The sequence below is a fragment of the Caretta caretta genome, chromosome 1, assembly GCF_965140235.1.
Source record: "Caretta caretta isolate rCarCar2 chromosome 1, rCarCar1.hap1, whole genome shotgun sequence".
Classification (NCBI taxonomy): domain Eukaryota; kingdom Metazoa; phylum Chordata; order Testudines; family Cheloniidae; genus Caretta; species Caretta caretta.
Window position 1 is genome coordinate 111,930,834 of NC_134206.1, and position 27,430 is coordinate 111,958,263.

The window sequence follows — 27,430 nt, forward strand, 5'->3', positions numbered from 1 at the left end:
TGTCCTTGATTCAGCAAAGCACTTAAGTGTCTGCTTACCTTTTAAGCAAGTGCTTAAATCCAGTCCTATTAACTAAAACACTTAAACATGCAATTAAGTCTTATTGATATCAATGGGCGTACTGTACTCATGTGTAAAGTCAAGCACATGCATGTTTATTCGCAGGATTGCGACCATGAGGGGAAAGGTGGAAAAAAGGGATAGGAGGCAAAGACGACTAGAATTAAGAATTCAAAAAGCAGGGAGATGGAGAAAGCCATGAAACAAGCTATTGGAAAGTTGGCACTTCTGTATAGGAGTATGACTGCAGGTGTGTTCAGCATCACTGCTGCTCCAAATTAAATACGAACCAAGTCTGACCTTCTGTTTTTTAATACCTTCCCTTTCAACCATGGTGACAATCAGGGTACAGACTTCCCAGGGGGAGATCAGAGGGTCGGAACCCAAACCAATAAGCAACTGAATCAAATGACTGTATATGATGTTATTGTATTATGAAGGTGTATCAAGTAAGATATCATATACAAACTGATGACATGCTGGTCATGAATATCCCTGTGTGATGTATGTACCAATGGTGTGTAAAGAGATAAGTACATGCTCTGGAAATATGTTCCTAAAATATGTTGTGGAGAGAGTTGATAAGCAAGCCTGCCTTAGACAAAGGAATGTGGCTTTACATGTCTGGATCAAGCTTTGTAAGCCAGAGGACAATGAAAGTACATTTACATGTAAGATAAACAAAGCCACCCAGCTAACTAGCGGAAAACAACCTAGTGAGCACACTGGGAAACAGAGTCTGCACCCCTCGGAATTTTTCCTGGCTCTTGAGGTAAAGACATTGGACTTTGGGGAAATATAAAAGGAGCACAAAAAGACATTCTAGTTATCCATCACTTAGGGAACAAAGAGGACAGCACCCTAAGATTCTGTGAAAGTGGGGTCCTCTGACCTGGAGGGCTAGAGTTGCTGGTAACCTGATTTAAGTGAGAAAATTGGTTAGGCAAAGATAACCTGCTAAAATTAAGTTTTAATCACTAGAAAGCATGTTTTATTTTGTTTTGTTTGCAACCACACCTGCCTCCCTTTTCTCTTGCTTAGTATCACCTAAATCTCTGTTCTTTATTTATAAACGTATTCTTAATTTTACTATAAACCATCTCAGTGCTGTTATTTTGAAGTAGAGTGAGTGCTTGGTGAACTTAACAGGCTGGTGTGTGCACTGTCTCTTTGGAGGCAGCGAACTTAGTAATTTCTGTAAGCGTCCAGTGAGAGGGACTGGACGCTGCAGAGAGACGTCTTGGGGGGAAGTTGGGAACTGGGGTTCACTGATTGTTACCTGCAAGGCAAGGTTCAGACTAGCAGAGTCTTGAGGAGTTTGCTGGTGAGGAAGAGAGACTGGTGTGGCAGGGAGCTGACACACAATCTGATCTCCAGCAAAGCTCACTCTTGCTGAGGCAAGAGGGGTAACACAGTGGCTTCCGGCTCTAAGTTCCTTGAGGAGAGTGTCACAAACACTCAGACCTGACAGAAAATTAGCAACTGTGCACACATAGTAGTCACTTTTCTAAATGAAGCAATTTGGTTGTTTCTTTTTCTTTTCTTTTTTTCCTCTTCCAAAAAGGCTAAGCAAGTGCTCCTCATTAGGGATTAATATCCTGAAAACACTTCATCTTCATATATCAAAAAACAAAAGCTGTTTTTGTATACTCTGGTATTTTCTACCTGCTGGTAACTCTCCCACCCCGCACTTCCCAGCAGAGGGGGTGAAAGTATAATGATAGTAGAGACTACAGCACTCCTGATGCTGCAGCAGTTGCCACAGATCGCTGGGTGGCAGGAGGGAATCCAACCCCCACACAGAGTTCCCTTGCACCCACACCAGGACCCAGGGTTGCTGCAAAGGGCAGGATTTTGCCAAGGCGCAGGACCTGGAGGAGTCCAACACAGAGAGGGTCCTGTTGGCATTTGCTGACACTGGTGGTGTCATGCTGAACATACCATGAGGTACTTTCATTCTGTTACAGGAAGCCCAAGCAGCAGTTGATTAATATCTTAAAAGAAATTCTATGTTTGAAAAAGCAGAGTGAAAATGTCTACCTGCCCCTTAAAAAACAGGAGAGTATTTTAAGAGAAAAATAGTCCTGGTTTAAATAAACCACCACACACAATTGATTTGATCATCATGTGATTTTAAAACTGGCCTAAAAACTCAAAAGACCTAGCAATTATCTCTGCTTTTCTGTTGCACTCATCAGCATAGTACCCTGGTGCTAAAAACATAAATGATTCTCCTCCCCCGCTCCCTCCGCAACACTGCTGTAAGGTAGGGAAGTATTATTATCCCCATTTTACAGATGGAAGACGTGAGGAACAAAGTTAAGTGATTTTCCTAGTCCGATGGAAAATCTGTAGCAAAGCCAGAAATTAAACCTCCCAGAGTCCTGGGCCTGAACCACAAAACCATCCTTCCTGTCTTTCGGCCCAATTTTTCAACCCTTACGGGTGTTGAGTACTTACTTGCATGCCATGAGTAGTCATACTGAAGTCAATGGAGTACACATGAGAGTAAGTGTAACTTAGTGAGAGCAACAGACCTTTTGTGATTAAATGGGTCTCATTGTCTTGTGACTGAAACAAAAAAAGGCTTCTCAGAAATGGTTTTCTAAAAATGTAGGGCTCTGTTCAGCAGAAATTCTCTTCAGTGCATCTCAGCAGCCAAGGGACTCGCGCCTGAGGTGGGAGATTTTTTTCCCCTTCCAAAATAGCCCCAAGCTCCACAATGCCATTATTATACAATGCATTCTTCAGGAGTCCCACATATCTTTACACATCTGTGGGTTCACCCTGGTGGAGTGACAGAACCCTTCTGTAAGGTCAGTCAAAGAGAGACCTCTATATACTAATCCTGCACCTGCTGCTGTTAGGTCTAGTCTATAAAAAAAACAACAACAACAACCTTAGAGCAGAAGAGGCTACAGTAAAAGAATTCAGTGTGTTCCAGAAAAGCTTCTTGTTTGTCCACAATTTTTTGAGCTGCAACTTTATCTCGCAAATAAATCTTAGTTCTTGGACGCTCCAAGTAAAGATTTATATGTAGTCTAATCATTCCCCAGCATTCCCCAGGCCCCTGTAACCTTTTAGAACAGATGGAAAAAACATTTCATAGGTAACACTTTTACATCAAAGTGACTTTGGAAGTGTATTAAGTCAAATCAAATTAAGGACCCTTCAATTCTGAGCAAAAGCATCGACACAGGAATTTAATTTGGTTTAACTAATCCACTTTAAATTCACTCATTGACCTACTTACAATTAACTTTCCGAAGCGTCCTCCTGTAGACAAGCTCCTATAGACATTTGTTCACATTAGGACAACAATACTACAATACGGTGATCCTAGGCAAACAGGCACTAAAAAGCTGTTATGTATTAGATGCATTTACATTATTTATCACAGGAGTCCTGTTTCACTCAGCTGTTTTGAACAATGAGTACAACAGAACATATTCCAAATGTTTGCACGGAATAGCAACAGCCAGATTTGAACATGCAGACAAAGGATGAATTAACTGTTCTCTAAATATATACATCTCCAAATGCGTTATGGCTTCCACTGGCAAAATGAGGAGTGTCTATTGAATTTCTAATGGAAAAAGTTGTACTGATCACTTGGGTCTCTTCTACTGTACCATTTGATGGAATGCAGCTGAAACAGTTTAAATCTCAGCACACATGCTTTGCAAATGATTTGCTGACCAACATTCTTCCTACCTTGTAATGACATCGGAAGACTCCCTAAAAAATAAATCTGTGCAGTTTAGCATTATCATTATTGTTTTGTCTGTTTATATAGTGCCATTAGTGTGCTAGGCAACTTGCAAGCCATATGAAAACAAGGCCCCTACCCTGAACAGCTTGCAGTCTAATGTGCAGACAATGCGGAAAGACAACATGTAAGCACAGGAGATGATGTGAACTAACAAAAGTGGCGCAATTGAGCAGTGAAGTTTAATGGGTGTCTTTATAGGTGACTGGTTTTTTAAAAAAATAGTTTTAGTTTAGGAGTGTTACCTGCCATGTGTCGAATGGTCTTTTTGCAATATTCTTCAGCCATTGGGACCACCTTCATCATTTCCCTTCCCCACTGCACAAGTGGTTTTCCTTGTATTGCATATGATACAAATAGAGCTGTACAAAAGGACCCTAAAAAGCCTAGAATTAACATATAATATTAATAATTACTAACATGTGATCTACATTTCTACTGTAATAGTAATAATAAAGACATCTTTAACATAGCCTCAGTAAAATCATTACTAGCTGTGTCATATCTTTAGGATGGTTTAACAAATCCATCTGACCTATGTCTTTCTGTTTAACAGGTTGACACTTAGTCTGTCAGGACTCTTGGCTGAAGCATGCTGCTCACTGGATGACGACTTATTTGACATATCAGGGAGATTCTGGTGTCAGTGGTACAACATGACAGCAAATAATGCAGACATCCAAAATAAATATCATGTGTTCATATGATACTTAAAAATCTTTTAACTCAAGTCACATGGAACAACTGACATGGACCAAGTAATTCAGTTATACTCGAAATCACTTTGTTTACAAAATCATTCAGCTTGCAGACTGATTACGATTTTAGATGTAATACTGTTTCTTGCTCATTTTACTCTGAGTAACTAAGTCATTTCTTCATAGACATTGTGCATGCTACTATGTTCTGTACTTCAGGTTTCTTCCTATTTTGTTTTGGGATCTAACTGCCCTCAATAGGAAGCTGTGCAAGTAGTCTATGGTGTATATCTGCAGGTTGCGGATCATGGAATTTCACTGTGTTCAAGATAATATTGTCTTTTAAGAGACACTCGCAATGTTGGCTGAGTCAGAAAATGACTTGCTTGTTTTCTTATATCTACTTGTGAAATTTTTGAGCTTTTTTTCAAACACAGCCAAAAATACTGAATGTAAACTTTAAAATAAAGCTAAGAAACCAGCTCGGTAATTGTAGACACTAAAGCCCCAATACACAGCACTGGAACATGTGCTTAACTTCAAGCATATGAGTCAATGGTACTGCTCACATGTTTAAAGTTAAGCACTGACCTAAGTGTCTTGCTGGATCAGGGCCTTATTCCTTATAAGAACATCCCCACCTTTTGGGCCATTCAATCTTTTTAGCACCTCCAGGTGTCAGACTATGCCATAATTCTGCTTCTCCCCACAGAATGCATTTTCCTAAGAGCATGGTCAAAGAGCAAAGGTGCAATAAGAAGCATGCCACTCACTGGTGCGGATTGTGTGTTTGTTAAAGACGTGGTCAACATGAAACATCGAAATAAAACAGTACAGAATGCAACTAGTTGCATTAAGTTAGGAATACAATCATAAAGCCCTCATATGTGATTTGATTTGATATTTTGTTGGTGGCACTAGATTTATTAAATATGAAACTGTGCTATAGGGAAAAAGTTTGCTGATAGAGTAATGCTGGTCTTCAAGGAATTGTCAGGAGTAAAAATTGTCAGGAGTATTTTACGAAGTTACATCTCCAAATGAAACCATTACACCTGCTCCATGTCATAGTTCATTGTGTGTTTCTCTACTACTGTTTAAGTGGCACAGAAATATAAAAATGAACCTTCAGAACACAAACAAATGACATATTTGGATTTCTTCCTAAAACATGTGGATTTGGAAACATCTTGATATCCAATTTGCTCTCTTCACATCTATAGCTAACATAATCTGATGAGGTAAGACCCCATAACAGAAAAACAGTATCTTCTGAAGGATAAACCTGCATGTTCACAGGGTCTTCTGGATAAAAGTGAAATTGTTACACAGTAATTTGAGCAGGATAGTAACATGCAAATTCTTCAGTCATTACAAGTGATGTTTAAGGGGGTTTTCCACCCTACAGCTGGAGTTGCTATGTATTGAACAAATACCTCATGGATGGCATGGCTCAAGTCAGAACCTAGGGGTCTCCAGATACGGCAGTAGTTCAACCAAGTGAGCTAACAGGAGCTGTGCTAGTCTGTTCCAAATTGATTATTAGTCATACATATCACAGGCAAATAATTTTATTTCAGTGGATGTTACCTGTAGGGTGATTATGAGTCATTCGTCCACATTCAATGCTCACTTCAATAAGAGTTTCTAGCCTCTCAGGCTTCCAGTATTTCATCCCTAAACACATGGCTTTTGTAGCAGCTCCAAATCCAGAACCTACGTTAAAAAATGTTACAGGCTTTAAAAAGGAAATAATTATACACAAAATGTAGAATGCCATTGGAAACAAGCATATTTTGCTAATTCAAATAACATTTAGGGAACAGCAAGCTATCAGTCAAACTGTACCGCAGTTTTCATAGCCTCACACATGGATCCGTGCCTCCACATGTGGAAACCTCATTACAATTGTCATTAAAAGTCCTGTAAGGAACACTGTAGGTGCACAAAAATAAGTGTTCTCCCTTTTCCCTTATTTCCCAGTGGGAGCAGCGATTGGCCGAACCTGTGGACGCGGCAGGTAAACAAACCGGCTTGGCCCGCCAGGGGCTTTCCCTGAACAAGCAGTGGACTTTGAGAACCACTGCTGTAGTGGTTTTAGACTCTTTTGCTCTGTCCCATAGGGTTGCACCCTTTTGTTCCAGTCCCACTTTGCCCACCATTTCTGGTCCCCCTCTGTTTTTCATTCTTCTACATTCAAGTCAGGCTGTTTTCTTCTTCTCCTTCAAGCTGACATGGGCACCAGTGGGGGGAACATTGAGACCACGGGGGAGAGAGTCTTCCTCATCTCACTTTCATTCCCTAGTGCCATGATGGCCTCTAGCAGCTGAGTGGTGTAACTGCAGGAAAAGACCCCCTCAGTGCCTGTAGCCCTGGCCTACAGCATGCTCAGTGCAGAGAGAAACTTGGAGAATTTAGCTGCCAAACCCTAACAAGACTCTCCATTTAGGTGTATTGGCAGAGTTACAGCAAAAGGTACATCTCTGATACCAGGGTGACCCACCTGTCAAATTTCAAGTCTTTGGTCTAGAGCATGGAGGGCCCAAAGCTACTCAATTAAATGGTTAGGAGAATTTTTTTTAACACTGGCAAAACAACATATTTCCCCATAATCTCTTAGAAACAGCTAAACCATGTTTGTTGAAGCCTTAAAAAAAATTCAGCCCAAGGCAAATGCCCAGCATGGAAAATTTCAGCCTGAACGATTAAAGTTTAGCAAGGTTCTGAGTCACTGAAAACAGGGTCTTACAATGGAAAACATTAGGCAACATTAACTACAATCACTGCCAGTTCAGCCTATAATACTAGAATCACTTCATCCTTTAATAAAAAGAAAAGGAGTACGTGTGGCACCTTAGAGACTAACAAATTTATTTGAGCATAAGCTTTCGTGAGCTATAGCTCACTTCATCCTTTAATGTAATTCAGCTACTTCTGAAACAGAATATGGCCATTATTTGACAGTGTACAGAAACAGCACACAACAGTTTATCACAAGAAGTGACTAGGATCACTGTATCCAGAGGAAATTGAGCACACAAAATTTATGTAGGCAATATGTAGTTACCCGCTCTGCAATTTTCTCCAGGACATGGAGGCCAACATAGCAACTTTTGCAAAAGTGAGACACTCTAGAATGACCACAAGAAACCAAGAATTTGGTTCTAACCTCATCTGAAAGATTAATCTCATCACCAGACTTTCAGTTCTACTGGAATCTTCTAATCTCATGAAGACATTTAGATGCTTGGGTATAGGGAATCCCTCACCTCAATTAAATTGTGCTCTGCTCTCAAGATTTAAAAAAAATCCTTCTTGAAATATACAGATCTGCATTTTTTATCTGCAGAATAGTTTGGCAAAACACAAGATGAAGCAGTGGGGGCAAAAAACTTAACTGGCTTCAAGACCGAGCTTGATAAGTTATGGAAGGGATGGTATGATGAGACTGCCTACAATGGTATGTAGTTGATCTGTGACTGTTAACAGCAAGGGGACACTAGATAGATTTGGCTCTGAGTTACTACAGAGAATTCTTTCGTAGGTGTCTGACTGGTGCATCTTGCCCACCTTCTCAGGGTCTAACTGATCACCATATTTGAAGTTGGAAAAGAATTTTCGTCTGTGTCAGATTGGCAGAGACCCTGGAGGTGTTTTGCCTTCCTCTGCAGCATGGGGCATGGGTCACTTGCAGGTTTACACTAGTGTAATGGTTGATTCTCTGTAACTTGAAGTCTTTAAACCATGATTTGAGGACTTCAGTAACTCAGCCAGAGGTTAGGGGTCTATTACAGGAGTGGGTGGGCAAGGTCCTGTGGCCTGCAATATGCAGGAGGTCAGACTAGATGATCAGGATGGTCCCTTCTGACCTTAAAATCTATAAGTTTTCATTTTAGAGAATTCTAGCTTAAGGCATCCTAAGAACCATACCTCCAGCATGAGAAGAAGAAGAAGGAGAAGGCTGAGAAGAATAGATAGGAACCCGAAGAGCTAATTAAACTATGTAACGGTGATACTCTGTTTCTAGAGCCTTGCATAATGACAGGTTTCAGAGGAACAGCCGTGTTAGTCTGTATTCGCAAAAAGAAAAGGAGTACTTGTGGCACCTTAGAGACTAACCAATTTATTTGAGCATGAGCTTTCGTGAGCTACAGCTCACTTCATCAGATGTTTACCGTGGAAACTGCAGTTTCCACGGTAAACATCTGATGAAGTGAGCTGTAGCTCACGAAAGCTCATGCTCAAATAAATTGGTTAGTCTCTAAGGTGCCACAAGTACTCCTTTTCTTTTTTCTGTTTCTAGAGGTATATATAGCTTTCTCAGGGTCACCCATGCAGTCTCTGTCTGCTTGAATTTCCTCAGACTCGACTTAAAATCAGCTAGAGCATGCATAGTGCCCATCACAGGGGCATTGCCCAGTCCCTGACACACAGGAGGAGTAAATGGACTGGAGTTGCCAGGATTACTTTCCTTCCCTCCCAGAAGCTGTGTTGAGGAACTGAGCATGTGAGAGCAGACCTATTCATGTTGAAGAGAGTTGGCTGCAGAAGGGCAAAAATAAACAATGATGGCATGCACTGCAGTGTTTTGGTCCTGATATTGCATCAATATTTGATGCTGTTGAGTGGTGTTGATGCAGTGTCATATCACAGCGATACAGTACCATATCAACCCAGTGAGATTTACATTACTATATTTTAGTGACTGTGACTATTTCATTTGTTGATAAAGTGGCTCTCCGGTTCTTCAAGGTTAAACTGTATGTATATGTGTGTATATATTACTAAATGTATAGCTTATTTAACCTTGAAGACCTGGAGAGTCACAAATTAAATAGTCAGAGAGACCCTCAAATATATATTATGTATATACACCAATCTCTCACTATGTGAAAGAGAACAGTGCTAAAGGATGGTAGGGTTATCAGTGAAGAAAAAATTGGTCTTGGGAGTTTAATGCTGTAGCTATCTGAACGAAGATAATATAATCAGATCTTTCGTTTTCCGCCACTGAAGAGTTACACTGAAAAGATTATCTATCTATAGGGTGACCAGACATCCCATTTTAAAGGGACAGTCCGGTATTTAAGTCCTCCTGCAGGTGTCCTGACTTTTTCTTAAAAACAGGCAAATTGTCCGGTATTTTCTGTCTCACCCCCATCAGTACTGGCAGATCCTGTTGCTGGCCAGATCCCTGATTGCCAGCTGCCTGCCCACCACCGGAGAGTGTGTTTGTGTGTGGGGGGTCAAGTGGCCAACAATAGGGGTGGGTGTGCAAGGCTGTTGGCGGGGCAAAGCTGCAGTATATGGGGGTGGCCGCTCCCACTGCGAGGCCCTCAGTGCAGCCCCCGCTGCGTGTTGGCTCTTGACCAGCAGGGTCCCATCCCCCAACCTGTTTCTGGATGGCACTGGCTGGGCACTGCGAGCTCTGGTGGCTTGGGAGTGAGGGCAGGCACCAGGTAGTGGCTGGCTACATGTTGCCTCTGCTGCCCGCCCATTGGCCCTTTACATGCTCCCCCTCTCACTGTCCTCTCCCTGCTTTGCCCCTTCACCCTCCCCCCCTGCCCCAGCCCCGCTGCTCCTCCATATCTCCCTTGGCAGGACGTGTCCCATTCCCAGCGGTGTGCTGAGAACCAGCCCCTGGACAGAGCGCTCAGCTCATCAGCAGCCTGGCTGGCAGGCTCCTTCTGTCCCCCACTGCCTCTGGCTGGGCTGGCGCCCCAGGAAAGCCCAAGACCCTCCAGCCCTCAGCACTGGCCCGGAGGAGCCAAGCCCTGGTGCACAATGCATCCTAAAGGGCGTAGCCACTTCTTGCCCACGCTGTAGCCGGGGGACAGGAGGCAGCTGGGTTATGTCGGTGGCCAGCAGCAGCCTGGAGGTGTTAGCTGCCTCTCGACACTGTGAGGGCAGGAAGAGACAAGCTACTTTCAGCCACAGGAGAGCAGGGAGGGAGGGAAGAGATGAGCTCTTCAAAGACATGAGCCAGGTCATCCCTTCTCCCCACCTCCCCTGTGGCTGGAGGCAGCTCCCATCCTTTCCCTCCCACACAGTGCCGAAAGGCTGCCGCTGGCCACATTCTGGTGTGAACCCTGGCAGAAATCGAGAGAGGGGAGGCATGTGACCCTGCTTGCCCCACCCATGTGTTGCCTTGGGAAGATGCAGCGCCAGTTATCAGGAAAGGCGGGTCCATCCTGGGGGCCCAGCCAGGCATGGAGCATGGAGAGTGCCAGGCAGGAAGGGGTTGGGTTGGTCAGTCACCCCGCTCATGTGAGAGAGGTGTACGGGAATGTGCGTGTGTCACCTCTCCCTGTGTGAACCCTAAAGGCTTAGGGGTAAGAAGGTAAATCAAAAGAATCCAACTACGCTGTATTTATTTTAACAGGGGCTCAGTCAACTTGATGTTAATTTGAACGTTTGTACTGTATAGTTGTGATTGATTGCCATTGAACTCGCTTGAATACGAGTAATTTTACCAGGTGTCCCGTATTCAGCATAGGGAAATATGATCACCCTATCTATCTATCTCAACTGCAAGCTCAACAATTTGTCTTTTTCAGTGGGATCATTAAAAAGATCAAAAACTAGAGAAACAAAAATGGAAACATGGTGGAAAATAGTCTTTAAAATAAACATGAAATTCAGTGACAAAATTCTGGACCCAGAAGCATACAGCCGGGAATAAAGTTTCTTTAAATAGATGTTAAGCAGGCCAGAGTTGATTTACAAAAGGACATAGTGCCCTACAAAAGGAATTTCTTGCATATCACTTGCCATTTTTGGACAAACCTAGCATTGTTACAGTAGTAATATCTTATTTGTGGCGGGGAAAAATAATCTATTTCTAGATATTTAACTTTAAAATAAATGTGTTATTAACTATCAATATATAACAGATAGAAAATACTGTACCCTTTTCATTAAATGGTGTGTGCCAAGCTAGGAGATAGTTATCTGGTTTTAACTGTGAGCAACCTTCAATGGTAGCGGGGTCTGACCATTTCCCTGGAAGTTTGTCAATAATCTCAACATAGCGTTTTACCAAGTCACGATACAGGTCTTCTAAACACCAGTAATCTGTTCAGAATAAAGAATAAAGGACCATTATAAGTGGTAAAAGAAGAGGGGAATCATGCAACCCAATCATGCATTTTTCAAATACTACTATTTTTCATTTCTAATTTATGTGAAGATTTGTTAAACATAAATGAATACAAACCCGTTTATACAAACCATTAAAACAGTCCTGGAGAGGGTACATCTGCATCTCCGTCCAAATTGCAATAAATAATATAAACAAGCAAAAGCAGAAAACACTAGAGAGACATATTTTCATTTAGTTAGTTATTATTTTAATTCCCTCCAGTGACTGTTGCTTCAGCGCCCATTTAGGCCCTCATTGAACAAGGTACTTAAACATGTGCCTCACTTTAAGGCCGTGAGAAGTCCCTTTGACTTTAATGTGGCTATTCAAGTGCTTAAAATTATGTACATGCTTTAATACCTTGACAAACCAGAGCCTCTGAGTTTATATGTGGACACTAGTCCAGTTCAAGACTGAATTACCCTGTTTAAAAAATTGCCACTCGCTAGTTTTCAATTCTACTGGTTCATGCGAAATTAAGCACAGGGGCAAATTAGTGGTTTTTAATATATTTTTATTAATTGTAAATTTTATATAATTATTGATCATTTATTTAGATTTGCGGACTTTTTGGTGCAGAGGTCCATGTCTTCCTATATTTCTTCAGTGTCCAACACAATGAACTCTTGATCCTCGGTGGGTGTTACCATGATATAAATTATGATGATGAGGATGGTTAATAATAATAGTGAATCTCTATACTCTTTGTGATTTTCTTAGCAAATGCAGGGGCGGCCCTAGACTAGCTGCCAGCAACTGGTGCCATAGGCGAACCATGCAGTCATGTCCCCCCACCCCCAAGCCCCAAGGGCAGATCTAGGCTGAGGTTTTTGGTAAACTGGGAAACATTTTGCCCCTTTTTTCCTTTTAATGTTTTTTAAGCATTTTTTTTTAAACATTGGCTTAATTATTCGGTTTGTCCGTAGGTCCAACCAATGTTTCTGAGATCAGATAAAATAGAGACACGAAATTTTCAGAATAGATTTGTACACAACAGCTAGATGATATTTCAGTCCGATTTCAAATAGAAGTGCATTAAAATGTTAATTATAATTTTTTATTACAAATCCAAAACTATCCATTACGCTATCCTGCTTTAACTGCCATTACCACCACATCCAATATAGAAAGAAATAAGAAAACTCTTCAATGAATTTTAACCTGTATTTAAAAAACACTCCGAATAAAAAATGCTCTGGGCTCTTAAAACGTGACTTTTCTTGGTTTAAGTTTTGAAAATTCAGTCACTAGTTCTTTTAGATCCAATTTTCCATCTATTTCATGCTCTGTTGACATTTTGGCAAGTCCAACAAGTCTCTCTTGCACCATTGTTGAACGCAGATAAGTTTTTATCAATTTTAACTTGAGAAGCTACGTTCCCCACTAGCTACAGAAACTGGCAAAGTTAAAAGGATGCGTAGAGTTATAAAAATGTTTGGAAAATTGTCTGTGAGTTTATTTTCACAAACAAACTTCAGTACTTCTTCAGGAGTGGAATGTGTCTTAAGTCACCTTGTAAAAGCCTGAAGCTTACTACACAAATCTGTAGCATCAATGTCTTTTGAATTTTCACGAGTCAATGCCAACTCCAGTTTTATACAAAATTCTCTTATCTGTTTTGCTGTTTTCTTTTGCAAGCTGTGGATATCATACAGACAGCCAAATACTGACTGCTGCATCTGTTGAAATCTTTCGTCAACCGAGTGAATAGCAGTATCAAGGACTGTGAAGTAGAAATTCACTTTGAACCTTTGTTTTGGGTTCTGAATGGGTGTGTCTCGTCCTTCATATGAAAACTGCGGTTTCTTTTGCCGAATGCGAACTGGCTCTGGTTCAAATTCTGTCGGAAAGTCTATTTCTTCAGCAAGCTCAAGAGAATCTATCAGTGTTCTTTCGAACCCTTCATCACTTCTGAATTTCTCCAGAATATTTTTAGTTTGCTACAATTTTTGAATAGCAGAATGTATGTTCAAGTTCTTTTCCTGAAGCTGCTTACTAGTGAGGTTAATTTTGAAAAGGATATTATACCACAAAATGAGTGAAGTCACAAATTTGAACTTGGAAAAGCCATTTGCAAGAGCTTCTGCATCTGAACGTACCACATTGTCAGATGATCCAGAAATTTCAATTAGGGCATCATAAATGTTTCCAAGTTCATAGCAAAGAGGCTTCAAAGCATCAATGCAACCCTCCCATCTTGTCTGACTACGTGGTTTCACAGTTAGAAAATTCACATGGCAAGTCAGAATCTCCCAATGGCGTGTTGAGCCTGAGAAAAACACATAAACATGTTGCACCAGGTCAAAGAAACTGCTTGCCTCCAAACAGCATCTAGCAGCATAATTGACAACCAAATTCAGAGAATGCACACTGCAAGGAACAAAAAAGGCCCTAGGATTGATTTCCATCATTCTCCTTTGCACACCTTTGTCTTTACCCTTCATATTACTCCCATTATCATAGCCTTGGCCATATAAATTTTCAACAGATAACGACATTGTTTCAAGCTCTTGTAGAATAGTTTCAGTCATAAATGCTTCAGTTGTCTCCTTCAGTGGTACGAAACCCAAAAAATGTTCTCTATGAGCACTTTAACATTATCTTTGTCAGCAGACTTTTCCATATCCACAAAATGAATGATCATCATCATTTGTTCAATATGACTCACATCTGATGTACAGTCCAGTATTATTGAAAAGTATTTTGCAGAATGGGCAGCTTCTACAATTTTATTTTTAATGGCATTTGCTAGGATTTGAATCAGTTCATTCTGCATATTTTTTCCTAAGTAATGAATCTGTGTTTCATGATCAGTTATTTTACGTAGGTACTCCTTCATGACTGGATCAAACAAAGCTAGGTATTCAACAAATTTTAAAAAGTTTCCATTACCTGGAGTGTAATTTTTCATTTCTACTGCAGCCGTGGAATGCTAAATTTTGCCCACTGAGAATACTCACTAAACAGACACTCTAATACTTGTTGCCAATATTCTTCTTTTTTCCTTGATCACACATACATTTTCTTCATCAGTAGTTTTTCCTTTTTTCAATCATAATTCAAGTTCTTTCCAATTTTGAAAACATTCCACATGTTCTGTACTCTTTCACGTGAAGAGAGAATTGAAGATATGTTTTTCCAGTCCTTCGAACCATTTTCAGTAAGTGATGTACCAATTGCTTGATTTCTAAACAACTTGCAGCAAAAGCAAAACACAGAGTCCTTTGACACTGAATATTGTAACCAGTTTCAATGAATTTCTTCCCCATTAATGAGTTTCCTCTTGTAATGCTGAGCAGAGAATTTTCTTTTATTTCCATCCTTAGGGAAGGGAAAATCATGAACTGGTTTGGGTCCATGTTCCACGAGAATTTGCTGCACACTGTCATCACATATGGGCCATGAAGCTGGGTCCCCATATGGTAACTTGTTTGTAACTTCCTCATCCTTTCTTCCTTCTACTTTATTTACTTCAATTTCTGCATGTGTCTCTTAAGGTGAATAAATTTTCTCCAACTTCCATATCAGTCTGATGCTGTGAACTGCCTTCATCTAGAAATAAGTTTCTATCATCTTGAGTTTCCAAACTGGTTTTTTGTGGATGTGAGCTACCCTCATCTCGAAGTAATATACCTTCATCTTGATGTTCCAAACTGCTTCCATGCGGATGTGAGCTAACCTCCTCTTCAAGTAAAATTCCCTCATCTGGATGCTGTGAACTGCTTCCATCTTTATTTGGATTAAAGTGACAATACTTCAGGAAGGATCCCTACTGTTTTGCTTGGTCTTTTTCTTTCTCAGCCTTTCATTTACGATACTCAGCTCCTGAGTGTTTTCTTTTTCCTCTTTCTGACATGGGGCATTTGAATATTGTAATGTACTGTGCTCCTGACAGCAAGCATTATAGCTTTAAGGATGGCTGGCACACCCACCACATGGCTGGCAATTTAAAGCACATTGCAGCCATCCCAACATGTCTTTTCACTGCTTAAAGGTTCAATGATTAGTAACATACACTCACTTACCTATTAAAACAGTCAGTTACAGCATTTACATGGAAATAAAATGACCTTTTTTGACGTTATAACCTGACACCGGTTGTTTGGAAAGTAATCCGCTTCCTCGTGGTTACCCACTTGGAGTGTGACGTCATCACTTTTGTAGTCTATTAAGCATTAATACTGTTACTTTTCTTTTATTGACCTTATTTATTACATGTGAACCAGTTATAACAAAGAAAAGTTCATAATTATACAGCCCGATAATAACACTAAGGTTTAATAACTCTTAAAGATACTCACATTTTGGATTTATAACGCTGAAAGATGTTATTCTTTATTCTTTGGCACCAAGAAACATAATTTTCCACAGTATTTGCTTGATTCTTAACCATCTACCTGTGACGTGTGTTAAAATGACCATTTGACATGTATCAACTCACAACATCTCCGCTCTACATGAATTTCCGGCTATGCGATCTTGATGTATATTTGAGTTAGGTGTCACTAGCATTGCAGCTCTTGCTGCTGGCAGATGTGTTTCATTGTGGCTGAGTTATTGCTTATCAAAATTGCAGAGTGGGTCATCTTGACCCTATGTCGCAAATTGAAAAAAAATTTCACTAAAATATTATTTATTTTTGCAGTAAATAAAGGATCTGACATATTAATAAATTCTCAGAAATGTAGAGAAATGAATTATAATTCATATTTCCTCCGTACGCGCACAGGAATTGAAATAATGACATCATTATTTTATTTGTATTTTTTTTCATCTTTTTCTTTTTTTTTCATTTTCTTTTTTTTTTCATTTGATTTTTCTCCCCTCGAATTTGGCACCCAATTTAACTTGGCACCCTAGGTGACCACCTAGTTCACCTATATGGATGGACCACCCTGAAATGATTCTCTGAAACATGGTCATTAACTACATTTACTTGTTGGTTATTTCTACTGTGCTGAAACCTGAGGTCTTCACTGAGAGCCCTTAGTCATGTTGAATAATACATTGCTTCTTCAGTAGGGCTACCTGTTGGAGTAAATTACTAAGTACACCAACACCTCATCAGCTCATTCCAATTGGGCTTAAAAGAATGCACCTGGACCCTTGAGGGAAGAGAGACCTGGTGAGTCAGGGCTGCCTGGGTCAGTTAGGAAAGGGCTGATGAGATCTGCCAGAGACCGGGGCAGGGGTGCAGGAGGTCCCTTTAGGAAGCTGCAGATGGTTCCTGGGGAAGGCTGGAGAGCAACAATGCGGGGTTTGCTGGCTAACTTCCTCAAGCCAGAGAATCAGGGCTGGAGACCAGAAAGCAGCAGAGGGAAGTACCTGCTGGCTCTATGCTGGAGAGCTGAAGCGGAGAGCCAAAGAGGGCTGAAGGCAGGGAGCAGCTGATGCGCTTACTCACTGACATCTCCACACTGGAGAGCTGGATCCAGGGGAACTGTGAGAGAGCCAGGGGGACAGAGGGATGCTCTCCTGGTGAAGATGCACTTCCAGCAGAGAGGCTGTGGGGATTCCTGCTGGGAAGAGTGGGGTTGCACTCCATCCGGCCAGAGCAGAGGGACGGAAAATTACTGACTGGGAGCCTCAGTGTGGTGGAAGATACCAGAGTGTTGTATGGAAAGACTCACAGCAGAGATGCTGGTGGGCTGCTCACTGGGAAGAGTGGGGTGTTAAGGACAGTGTACACTGGGTGTAGGAAACTGATTATGTTTGGGACTTTTGTTGGGGATTTTTTGAATGATGTTTTGGTAATAAACTGGCCCCAAGGAGGGCTGTTATTCAAGCAAGAGAGCCTGAAATTGAGTTACTGGGAACTCTGAATGGGGAAACTGAGGCAGGAGTACCTGTTGGGCTGCAGGATGGTGCTCTATGACAGGAACAAATAGTGAAAATCACATGCCTCAGGCATCCTGTGGGGAAAGCTCATCTAATAACCCCTCTATTTCAGTCACTGTCCAGTTCTTCAGAATAATGGAAGAGAGTCAATTTAAGGCAAGGAATGCAGGCTCATAATCCAGGGATGTTCTTTAAATGACCATATATGCAGTAAAACAAGGTTAAAAACAGCAGTTTCCCTTCTTCCATCTGTAGCGTATCATATAAAACATATCCCTCAACCCACATGGAATCCCAGAGGAGCAAGGACATCTTCAAGCCACCCCCTGCCCCCCATTTCAGACTTAGCCAGATGCCATTTTATGTAGGTGGGAAACAAGAGGCAGAAATGTATCAGTTGGGTAGGCACATGCTTCCTTGCACATCAGCTACCTGGAGCTAATGGAAGGGCTTTTGCCACCAGAAGGTGGATTAAGAACCAGGCCTGTTCTTGTATCCTTTTAAAAAGAACATGGTAGCATAAACTGCTTGGAGATGAAATCACAGAGACTGGCAAATATTTGCCTACTACTATAAAAGCTGTCTTCAATACCAAATCTATCTTCAATACTCTGGTCTAGAACATCCTGGGACCGCCTCAGTAGTAGTATCTTGACGGGTCCTGTATCTGCAGACTCACAGGGGAAGTTTTCAAGTTGTTATCTCAGCAATTGAGCCCACTAGAGATAGAAGCTTGTTTTTCTTCAAAACTTGAAGCCTGATTATTTAAGTGCTTGTTCATGTCAGGAAGGACATGACTGGTTTCAGTCATATCTGTATGGTTTCTCCTGCTCTTGGTAATATCAAGAGGTATCTTGATCCTCCTTCCATGCAATAAAGCATGCACTGAAAGAGCTCCTGGGATTGCTTCAACCTTTGTTCCTGGATGAGACTTTCTGCTTGGATGTTTGGCCAGATTCATGGGACCTAAGGCTTTAGCTGAGTCGGTATGAGTATCAGCTGCCATTGCTGCTTGTTGCATATCCTTTCTCAGGTGCTCTGGCTGGCAAGATTGCAGTTCTGTGGTCATGCAAATGGAGAGGCTGACTGCTGTAGGAAATGTAGATTTGAATTGTGGTTTTACCATCTATGCTTTTGACAGCAGTCATTAATGGGACTCAAATAGCACTTGAATGTTGAAACTCTATGCTTTGCCTTAACAAAGTGAAGAGTAAAAAAGAATCATTGTGATTTTTTTCCTTAGGGGGATGTTACCAGAAGAAAAAAAATCAAGATTTTAAACACCAAAAAAGGTCCTGTTTAAGGAACAACTGAAAGGTAAAGTGCTGATGACTGTTGTGGTGAATACATTACAGAAGAAAAGGCACTTGTCTGTCACTTCCCAGTCTTTATTAAAATCCTGACTTCCTGGTATAATCTCTCTGGGAAAAAATCACACTTACACATTGCTTTGTTGGAGAAGATGTGAAGGAGTATAAGAATAATACAGTAACATAACTGATAACAGTTACCATTCTTCATGATTCCTCATTCCCCACTCACTTGCTCTATGTCATCAACATAGATGCTTGAATGAATACTGCCATTATAATGGAAAAGCCATTCAACTTCAGTACTGGTTTTGTGTCCATTTGATACAAATCTTTCAGCTTTTAGAATCACACTACAAACTCTAGGCCCTATCCTGCCAACTGACTCTCATGGGAGACCCTAACTTCAGTGTGGCTGTGTGGGAACAAAAGACCACCAGCACTGAGAAGCTGACAGGTCCTTCCATTGTAAGGTTTTCACAACACAGACCATGTCTGCTCTTGTGTTTATACAGTGCTTAGAGGAATGGGGCAGACTCCCAGTTGGAACCTCTGGATGCTACTAATAACAAAACACATACACAAAAGGTGAGGTGAAAGAAGAGGAAATAATGAAATGTTCTTGCAGCTGCAACAAAGAATCACTAAGTGTGTTATTAACCAATACAGCTAATAGGATTTTTTCCCCGTTTTTACTTTTTTGGGATCAGGGGTCTTCCAAATCTCTGATGAAGTTTCCCCCTTCTATGTACATTCAGCCTTATGCTCCTCAGTCTGCATCAAGGCCACCATCTTGGATGAGGAAGGCAGGAGCCTTCAGATGCTGACAATGCTGCTCCTTAAGCTTCAAATGAGAGAAAACGATCCATTTAGCAGCAGCTTCACAAAGTCACAGGTACAAGTAGTAGCTGAATAGGCCCAATAGACCTGGTTCCACTGACTTGAGTTTTACTCCATTGATTTCAATGCTTTGACACAACTCTGAAATGAGAATCGGGTCCAATATCTTTTATTTGCTTTCAGCCCACCATGGTGTTATGGACTGCTCTAGTTCTGTTTTTCTTCAGGTCATACGATAAAAGTTCATTCATTATGCTTGTGTTCTTTCCAGGCATGTGGCTATGGGCTGAAGAGTCTTCACTAAAATTCCCGTCTCCAATTTGCAGCTGTCTCAGTAGTCCAGTCACGCATTTTGTTATAGTTTCTCCAGGCAGTGTGTACGGCATTCAAAGTGCAGGATAAACACAGTCGGACATTGATCCTGGGCAAATGAGTTGAGTGGATGATATGAACCTCAATTAATCAATAAATTAAAGGAGGGTAATGTAATTAAAGCCAAGCAATATGGCTTTATAGGAAATAGATCCTGTCAAACTAACTCAGTATGTTTTTGGATGAGATTACAAGTTTGGTTGATAAAGGTAATAGTGTTAATGTCACATACTTAGACTTCTGTAAGGCATTTGACCTGGTACCACGCGACATTGTGGTTAAAAAACTAGAATGATAGACAATTAACATGGCACATATTAAATGGATTAAAAGCTGGCTAACTGATAGGTCTCAAAATGTAATTGTAAATGGGAAGTTGTCATTGAACGGGTGTTTCTAGTGGGGTCCCACAGGGATTGGTTCTTGGCCTACGCTTTTTAACATTTTTGTCAATGACCTAGAAGAAAACATAAAATCATCACTGATAAAGTTTGCAGATGACACAAAAATTGGGGGAGTGGTAAGTAAGGAAGAGGACAGCTTACTGATACAGAGCAAACTGGGTTGATTCATAAGATGGGTGTAGGCACACAATATGTATTTTAATAAAATTACATGTAGCTATATACATATAATAGACTGTAGGTCTGGAAGGGACCTCAGTAGGTCATCTGATCATCTCCTGCACTGAGACAGGACTAAGTATTATCTCTCTAAGCCATCCTAGACAGATATTTATCTAACCTGTTCTTAAAAACCTCCAGTGATGGAGATTCCACAAGCTCCCTAGGAAATTATCAGAAGGGTAGCTGTGTTTGCTGCTTTTACAGATCCAGACTAAGAGTCCTGTGCCACCTTATAGACTAACAGATGTATTGGAGCATAAGCTTTCATGGGTGAATACTCAGAGTGGAAGAAAGACTTCTGTTTTACTTCCAACATTCCTGCTAATACATCCCAGAATTATGTTTGCTTTTTTTGCAACAGTATTACATTGTTGATTCATATTTAGTTTGTGAGCCACTATAACCCCTAGATCCTTTTCTGCAGTACTTCTTCCTAGGCAGTCATTTTTCATTTTGTACTTGTGCAATTAATTACTCCTTCTTAACTGTAGATCTTTGCATTTGTCCAAATTGAATTTTATCCTGTTTATTTCAGACCATTCCTCCAGTTTGTCAAGATCATTTTGAATTCTAATCCCTTCCTCCAAAGTGCTTGCAATCCCTCCCAACTTGGTATCATCCACAGACTTTATAAGTGTACTCTCCATGCCATTATCCAAATCATTTACAAAGATATTGAACAGAACCAGACCCAGGACAGGTCCCTGTGGGATCTCACTTCTCTTCCACTTTGATTGAAAACTACCGATAACTATTCTCTGAATAGGTTTTCCAACCAGTTGTTCACCCACCTTATAGTAGGTTCATCTAGGCTGTTTCTCTAGTTTTCTTATGAGAAGACCACGTGAGACAGTACCAAAAGCCTTACTAAAGTTGAGATATATCACATTTATTACTTCCCCCTATCCACAAGTCCCTCTATCCCCTGTCAAAGAAGGATACAAGGTTGGTTTTACATGATTTGTTCTTGACAAATCCATGTTGACTTTTACTTTTCACCTTACTATTTTCTAGGTGCTTACAAACTGATTGTTTGATTATTTACTCCATTATCTTTCAAAGTACAGAGGTTAAGCTGACTGGTGAATAATTCCTTGTGTTGTCCTTATTCCCCTTTTTATATATAGGTATTATATTTGTCCTGTCCAGTTCTTGGGTACCGATCCTGTCCTCCACGAGTTCACAAAGATAATCGCTGATGGCTCAGAGATCTTTTCAGCCAGTTCCTTAAGTATTCTGGGATGTATTTAGTCAGGCCCTGCCAACCTGAAGACTAGTTCTTAAGTCCTTAAGTCCTAATTTGTCTAGTTCTTAAGTTGTTCTTTTCCTATTTTAGTCTCAGATCCTACCCCATTTACACTGAAGTTTGCTGTGTTAGTAATCTGACCACTGTTAACCTTTTTGGTAAAAACTGAAACAAAAAAGGCATTTAACATCTCGGTCATTGCTGCATTTTCTATTGTTGTATTTCCCCTTGAGTAATAGGCCTACTGTCTCCTTGGTCTTCCTCTTGCTCATGTATTTGTAGATTTTTTTTTTACCCTTTATGTCCCTAGCTAGTTTCATCTCATTTTGTGCCTTGACCATTCTAATTGGCCATTTAGGAACAAAAAATGTAGGCCATACTTGCATGGGAAGCAGTGACTGAAAAAGATTTGGGGGGTCATGATGGATAATCAGCTGAACATGAGCTCCCAGTGCGACATTGTGGCCAAAAAGGTTAATACAATCCTTGGAAGCATAAACAGGGGAATATTGAGTAGGAGTAGAGAGGTTAATTTTACCTCTGTATTTGGCACTCATGCAACAAATGCTGGAATATTGCTTCCAGTTCTAGTGTTCACAATTCAAGAAGAATGTTGATTAAATTGGAGAGAGTTTGTAGAAGAGCCATCAGAATGGTTAAATGATTAGAAAGTATATTTTACAGTGATAGACTCAAGGAGCTCAATCTAAGTAGCTTAACAAAGAGACGGTTAAGGAGTGACTTAATTACCGTCTAAAAGTACCTACATGGGGAACAAATATTTGATAATGGGCTCTTCAGTCTAGCAGAGGAAGATATGACACCATCCAATGCTGGAAGTTAAAGCTTGACAAATTCAGACTGGAAATAAGGCATACATTTTTAACCGTGAGGGTGATTAACCCTTAGAACAATTTACCCAACATTGAGGTGGATTTTCCATCACTGCCAAATTTTAAACCAAGATTGGATGTTTTTCTAAAAGATCTGGTCTGGGAATTATTTTGGGGAAGTTATACTGTGCTTGTGGTGATTTGTTGTTGTTGTTTTTTAGGAATAGCTGTGCTTCTGTTGTATTTTAATAATACAATTTACTATTACACTACAGCATAATGAACAGGATTACAAGCAGGACTTGTCAGGCCTAGCAGATATCATTTATACTTTTATAGAGCTTAAGAAGCAGGAAACGTGATGTGCATTTAATCATTGACCATATTCAGAAATATGTTAGACTGACATCTTGTCCTTATCTTTAGTGTATTAGCTATCCCTCAAACCATTGGTTAGCCAGTAGCCAAACATGAAGTATCCAACATTCTCTTCAACTGATCTCTGGACACTAAATTTAGAACAGTTCAGCAGCAGGCAGATAAAACATGAAATATGAGCACAAGTGAAATTGCATTAACTTAGACGATACATACATGTATCTATACATGCTAATACTTAGTTATATGTTATTATATTATTATATATTATTACTTAATGTTAAGGGAAACAGACTAATTTTAAGAGAGGTATAAATATTTGCTTCATTTTGAATAAAAAGATCTCGCTAAACACTGTTACTATGTGCTTAATGGTGAGTTTTTGATGACAAGGGCTTGCTAATCTTAAAAACTTTAGCTCAATGGGCAGAGAGTAGACATAAAAACCATTGCTTCCTAAAGAAGAAAATTAATAACTTAAGAAAATGCAGAAGTACTTGTTCAAACTTGTGTGATTTTAGAGAAGGATGCATATAAATAGCAGTGACTGTTGTAATATATTTTAGGTGAAAATATAGTAATTTAAAATGGCTCTCTGTAGATCAAAGATACACATTTTTCTAACCAGGTTACTCCTTAATGAATTTAAGATGGCCCAGTGACATCATGATGTACTGTATTAATGATTAGTCTATATGCATTTTTTCTGCACAACAGCGTCATTCTTTTAAATAGGTTTATTCTCAGAGGGCAGTACTGTTCCCTGAAACTTAGGGCACAGAAAATACTTATTTAACCAACTTTTCACTTTGATAGGTACCAAGTGCCCCACTGTATTAGTATTTAATTTTTATTAGCTTTAAACCTTAGAAAAAATATAGGGAGACACTCTAAACCTAAGAAATCAAACCTTGTTATTTTTTGTGGCTATCAGAACATTACTTTCCCCTGGGAGACAAGTTGTGGGCTTATACTGTTATTCAGTAAAGCTGTGTCTTTAGACTCTGAATAGGTTCTCCCAAGCTCACTGCTCCCATATCATTTAGTGCCTATTTTAAGAAAGCTAGCAGCTCCACAGCTTTATTCCCTCCCAATCTAGGTTCGCTAGTCAGCCATTACTTACCTGTGATGACAGCCTCTGCTGTAGCCATGTGCATGAGGGTATTGTCACTCACTGGCCATTTGTCTCCAGACAGCACCAGGTTCTCAAGTCCTCCAATTTCCTTTAGTTCCTCTTGGATCTTTGCACCTAAAGCACTGTTTTCTCGGGTGAAATTTCGATAACCAAGAGCATCCCCTACCCCTGCCAGCAAGACAGCAGCCTTAAATTTCTCCATCACAAGGGACTTTGACACTTCTCACTTTCCTTTTGTCTAAAGCAGCCACTGAGTCTGGATCTTTCTTTGTTCCTTTGCCTTCAGCTGAGTTCAACTGACACTTTATATTAGACATTGTGTCACTGCACAGATCTCGCTGTATAAGGCAAGGCTTGCCTTTTCTGGCTTTGCAGGTGCCACCTCTTGTCCCAAATCCAATGAAGAGAAAATATTTCTTAATCCAAGTATATTAACAATATTAGTTAATTGTAAAAACATGTGTGTACAACATGCAAGAAGTGAAACGCAAAGATCAAAATCATTCCTGCAATGCAGCATAAAGCAAGCCAGAAATACTTTGACGATCCACTTTAAGTAACTCTACACCCAGATAAACAAATCTGTGGTGGGGTGTTAATTTTTTTAATGGCTTGTAAATGAACATGTTTTTCTTTAGTTCTGTAATATTTTAGAATTAGTTTCTCTTTGTGGAACTGATTAAGAAACAGAAGCACAGTCTGCTGTTACAAAAGGATGTACAGAGCCCCTCAAATGCAATAGATTCAAGGTTGGAAAATTATGTAGAAAGAAAATAAAATTCAGTAGCGCTTTCACATTTCTAACTATATCCAATGGCAAAGTTTTATTATCTGGAGGCACAGCTGGGTTTGTTACTGAATTTAGACAGGTGACCCAGAAAACACTGGCTCCAAATTAAGCTGCCTGATCCATTAAAAAAAAACAACACACACACACACACACACTTTTTTGCTCTTCCCCTTTACAGTAGGAATGATTAACTAATTCATTGTGTCCTTGGATAAAATCAAGTAAAATAATAATTTATACCACACCGTGGACTGGGTCCTTGGATAAAAGCAAGCAAAATGACTTATATCACACCTACAAGTATTCTCCTCTCTAGAAAGGAATGTACTTTTCATACCAGCATGTCCACAGGCTGCATTTTAGATGTGACAGGAGATTAGCATCATATGTTTTGGAATGAATATTAAGTGATGATCATGGGGCCCTAGGAAAATTGTTTATCCAGAAAATGTCCAACTTGATGGATAATCTTATATTTTGATAAACACTCTTGTACTCAGTGTTTGGTTCACTCTGTGGCTATATATATATGACCAGCCCTTCTGTGGCATAATTTGGGGAGCGAGACTCCAGTCTTTGTACCCAATACCTTGCACCTGAGCACAACTATCCCTGTCCACTCTGTCTACACTGCAATGAAAAAACACAACACTGAGTCCCATCCCACAGCATGACAGCAGTCAGGAGGTCCACAGACTCAAAGAAGCCCAGGGACCCCTGCTTGTCATCCAGCTGGCCTCTGTCAATGTCCCTGTGGCCCCTGGCACAGCTACCCCTCCCTTAATAGTGGCTCATCCCCAGCACAGCACCACCCAGCTCAGAGGGCCCATCTTGTCCCCTGACAATACTGAGCAGCGGAGGGAGCACAGCAGCTCCTGCTGGAGTGGGCAGAGGGAACACAAATACCATCTATTGAGGGTGAACCCTCAAGGAAGGGAGGATGGCAACCCCAGAGGTGGCAGTAATGGGGGAGGGTCATCTGTGGGAGTAGGATTGGGGACCCTAACAGCCATGCCACTGAGGCATTGGCAGCACCATACCAGATACAGGGGTTAAAGGGACAGGGTGACACTGGTCTGAGGTGCCATGATAGAGAAGAAGGAGAAGGGGGCACTGCAAGGGACTTGGCACCTAGATCAAGGCCTGCTGGCAGACAGTTGTCTTCCCCTGGGGCTACAGAGGTCAGACTCATGGCCTCAGATGGCCCCAAGGCCCTCCCCAACACCGCCAAGAAGGCATCCTCCCCATCAGCCACCAAGGTAAGCTCCACCTCAGCACTGACTGGAGGGCCAGGAGAAGAGCGACAGGAGCAGAGTCGTCCCCCCTCTGCTGCCAGAGCATCCCCGGTCAGCTCCTCCCGCTGGACCAAGGTGGCTCAGCAGTGCCCACCCCCAGATGCTGTGTGGGAGGCCTCTTTCCCCCCTTTCAGGTCACCAATGAGGTGCTGGGCTTACAGCTTACGTCTGTTGTGCTGACCACCCCACCCTCCATTACCAGTACCCAGTCCTCATTGGTATTGTCTGAGGGTGAGCCAGCAGGGGTAGGCTCAGCAGGCAGGACTGATAGGATGGGGATTAGAGGAAGCACAGATGGGACAACTGCATGAGGGACAGTCTCCACCTTGGATGGACCCAATGTCTCATGCTCCCTGACATTGCCTCAACTCCCCCGCCATGGACCCCACCCTGATGGCTGGCGGTGGCGCTGCCCCAGGAACCCGAGCGGGGTTGTTAGCTGGGGAGGAGCAGGGACCAGGTGGGCAGAGTCACTGGTGCTGGCGGGGCTGGCACTCTCCCAGGACACAGGGAGTGCCTTGCACTGCTCCTTGCCAGACCAAGCAACAGTCCTTCTGGAGGTGCCTCAGAGCCTGCAAGAGGAAGCACCAAGCCTCCCAGGATGGACTTGATTTAAATCACTAGTCAGGAAGACTCGATTTAATCATGGATTTCTACATAAAAGTGCATTCTTGTTAGTTGTTATAACCTTAATACATATCCTTCACAACTCAGAGATAGATGTAGGTTTCATTTTTAGAAGGTACACACTAGACATTTTTAAGTGACTTATTTAGAAAACTTTTCAGATTAGTTTTACAGCTATATCAGAAAATGAATGATTGTTTGGTTATTTCATTTACCAAAGGTAATTGAAGCAGATATTTATGAAGCCATTGGGAGGTGAACTATCTCCAATTCAACAGGTTAATCATTAACATTTGGAGGATTTTCTTGCCAAGCTGTATTAGGAGGAGAACATCACCAGACAGACATTTAAATTGTTTTATTTAACTAAAACAACAACGTTAAGTATTCTGGATTTTTTTCTTCAACAGCAAACATAGAATATTTCAACAAAACAAGCATATACATTTTCTAATTTAAATATTCAAGTTTT

At 40.9% G+C, this 27,430-nt stretch overlaps 1 protein-coding gene across 2 annotated transcripts in view; it reads right to left on the reverse strand.

Annotated features, from left to right (window-relative positions):
- The window catches only part of ADPRHL1 (ADP-ribosylhydrolase like 1), a 47,132-nt gene extending 22,594 nt beyond the window's left edge, over positions 1–24,538 (reverse strand). For both annotated transcript variants that reach the window (XM_048855961.2, XM_048855980.2), the window contains exons 1-4: positions 24,235–24,538; positions 11,437–11,601; positions 6,118–6,243; positions 4,075–4,215 (exon numbers count right to left, since the gene is read on the reverse strand). In XM_048855961.2, the coding sequence (XP_048711918.2) occupies positions 4,075–4,215; positions 6,118–6,243; positions 11,437–11,601; positions 24,235–24,448 (646 nt within the window). In that variant the 5' untranslated portion in view covers positions 24,449–24,538. The remainder of the gene's footprint in view (positions 1–4,074; positions 4,216–6,117; positions 6,244–11,436; positions 11,602–24,234) is intronic.
- Positions 24,539–27,430: the final 2,892 nt, after the last annotated feature.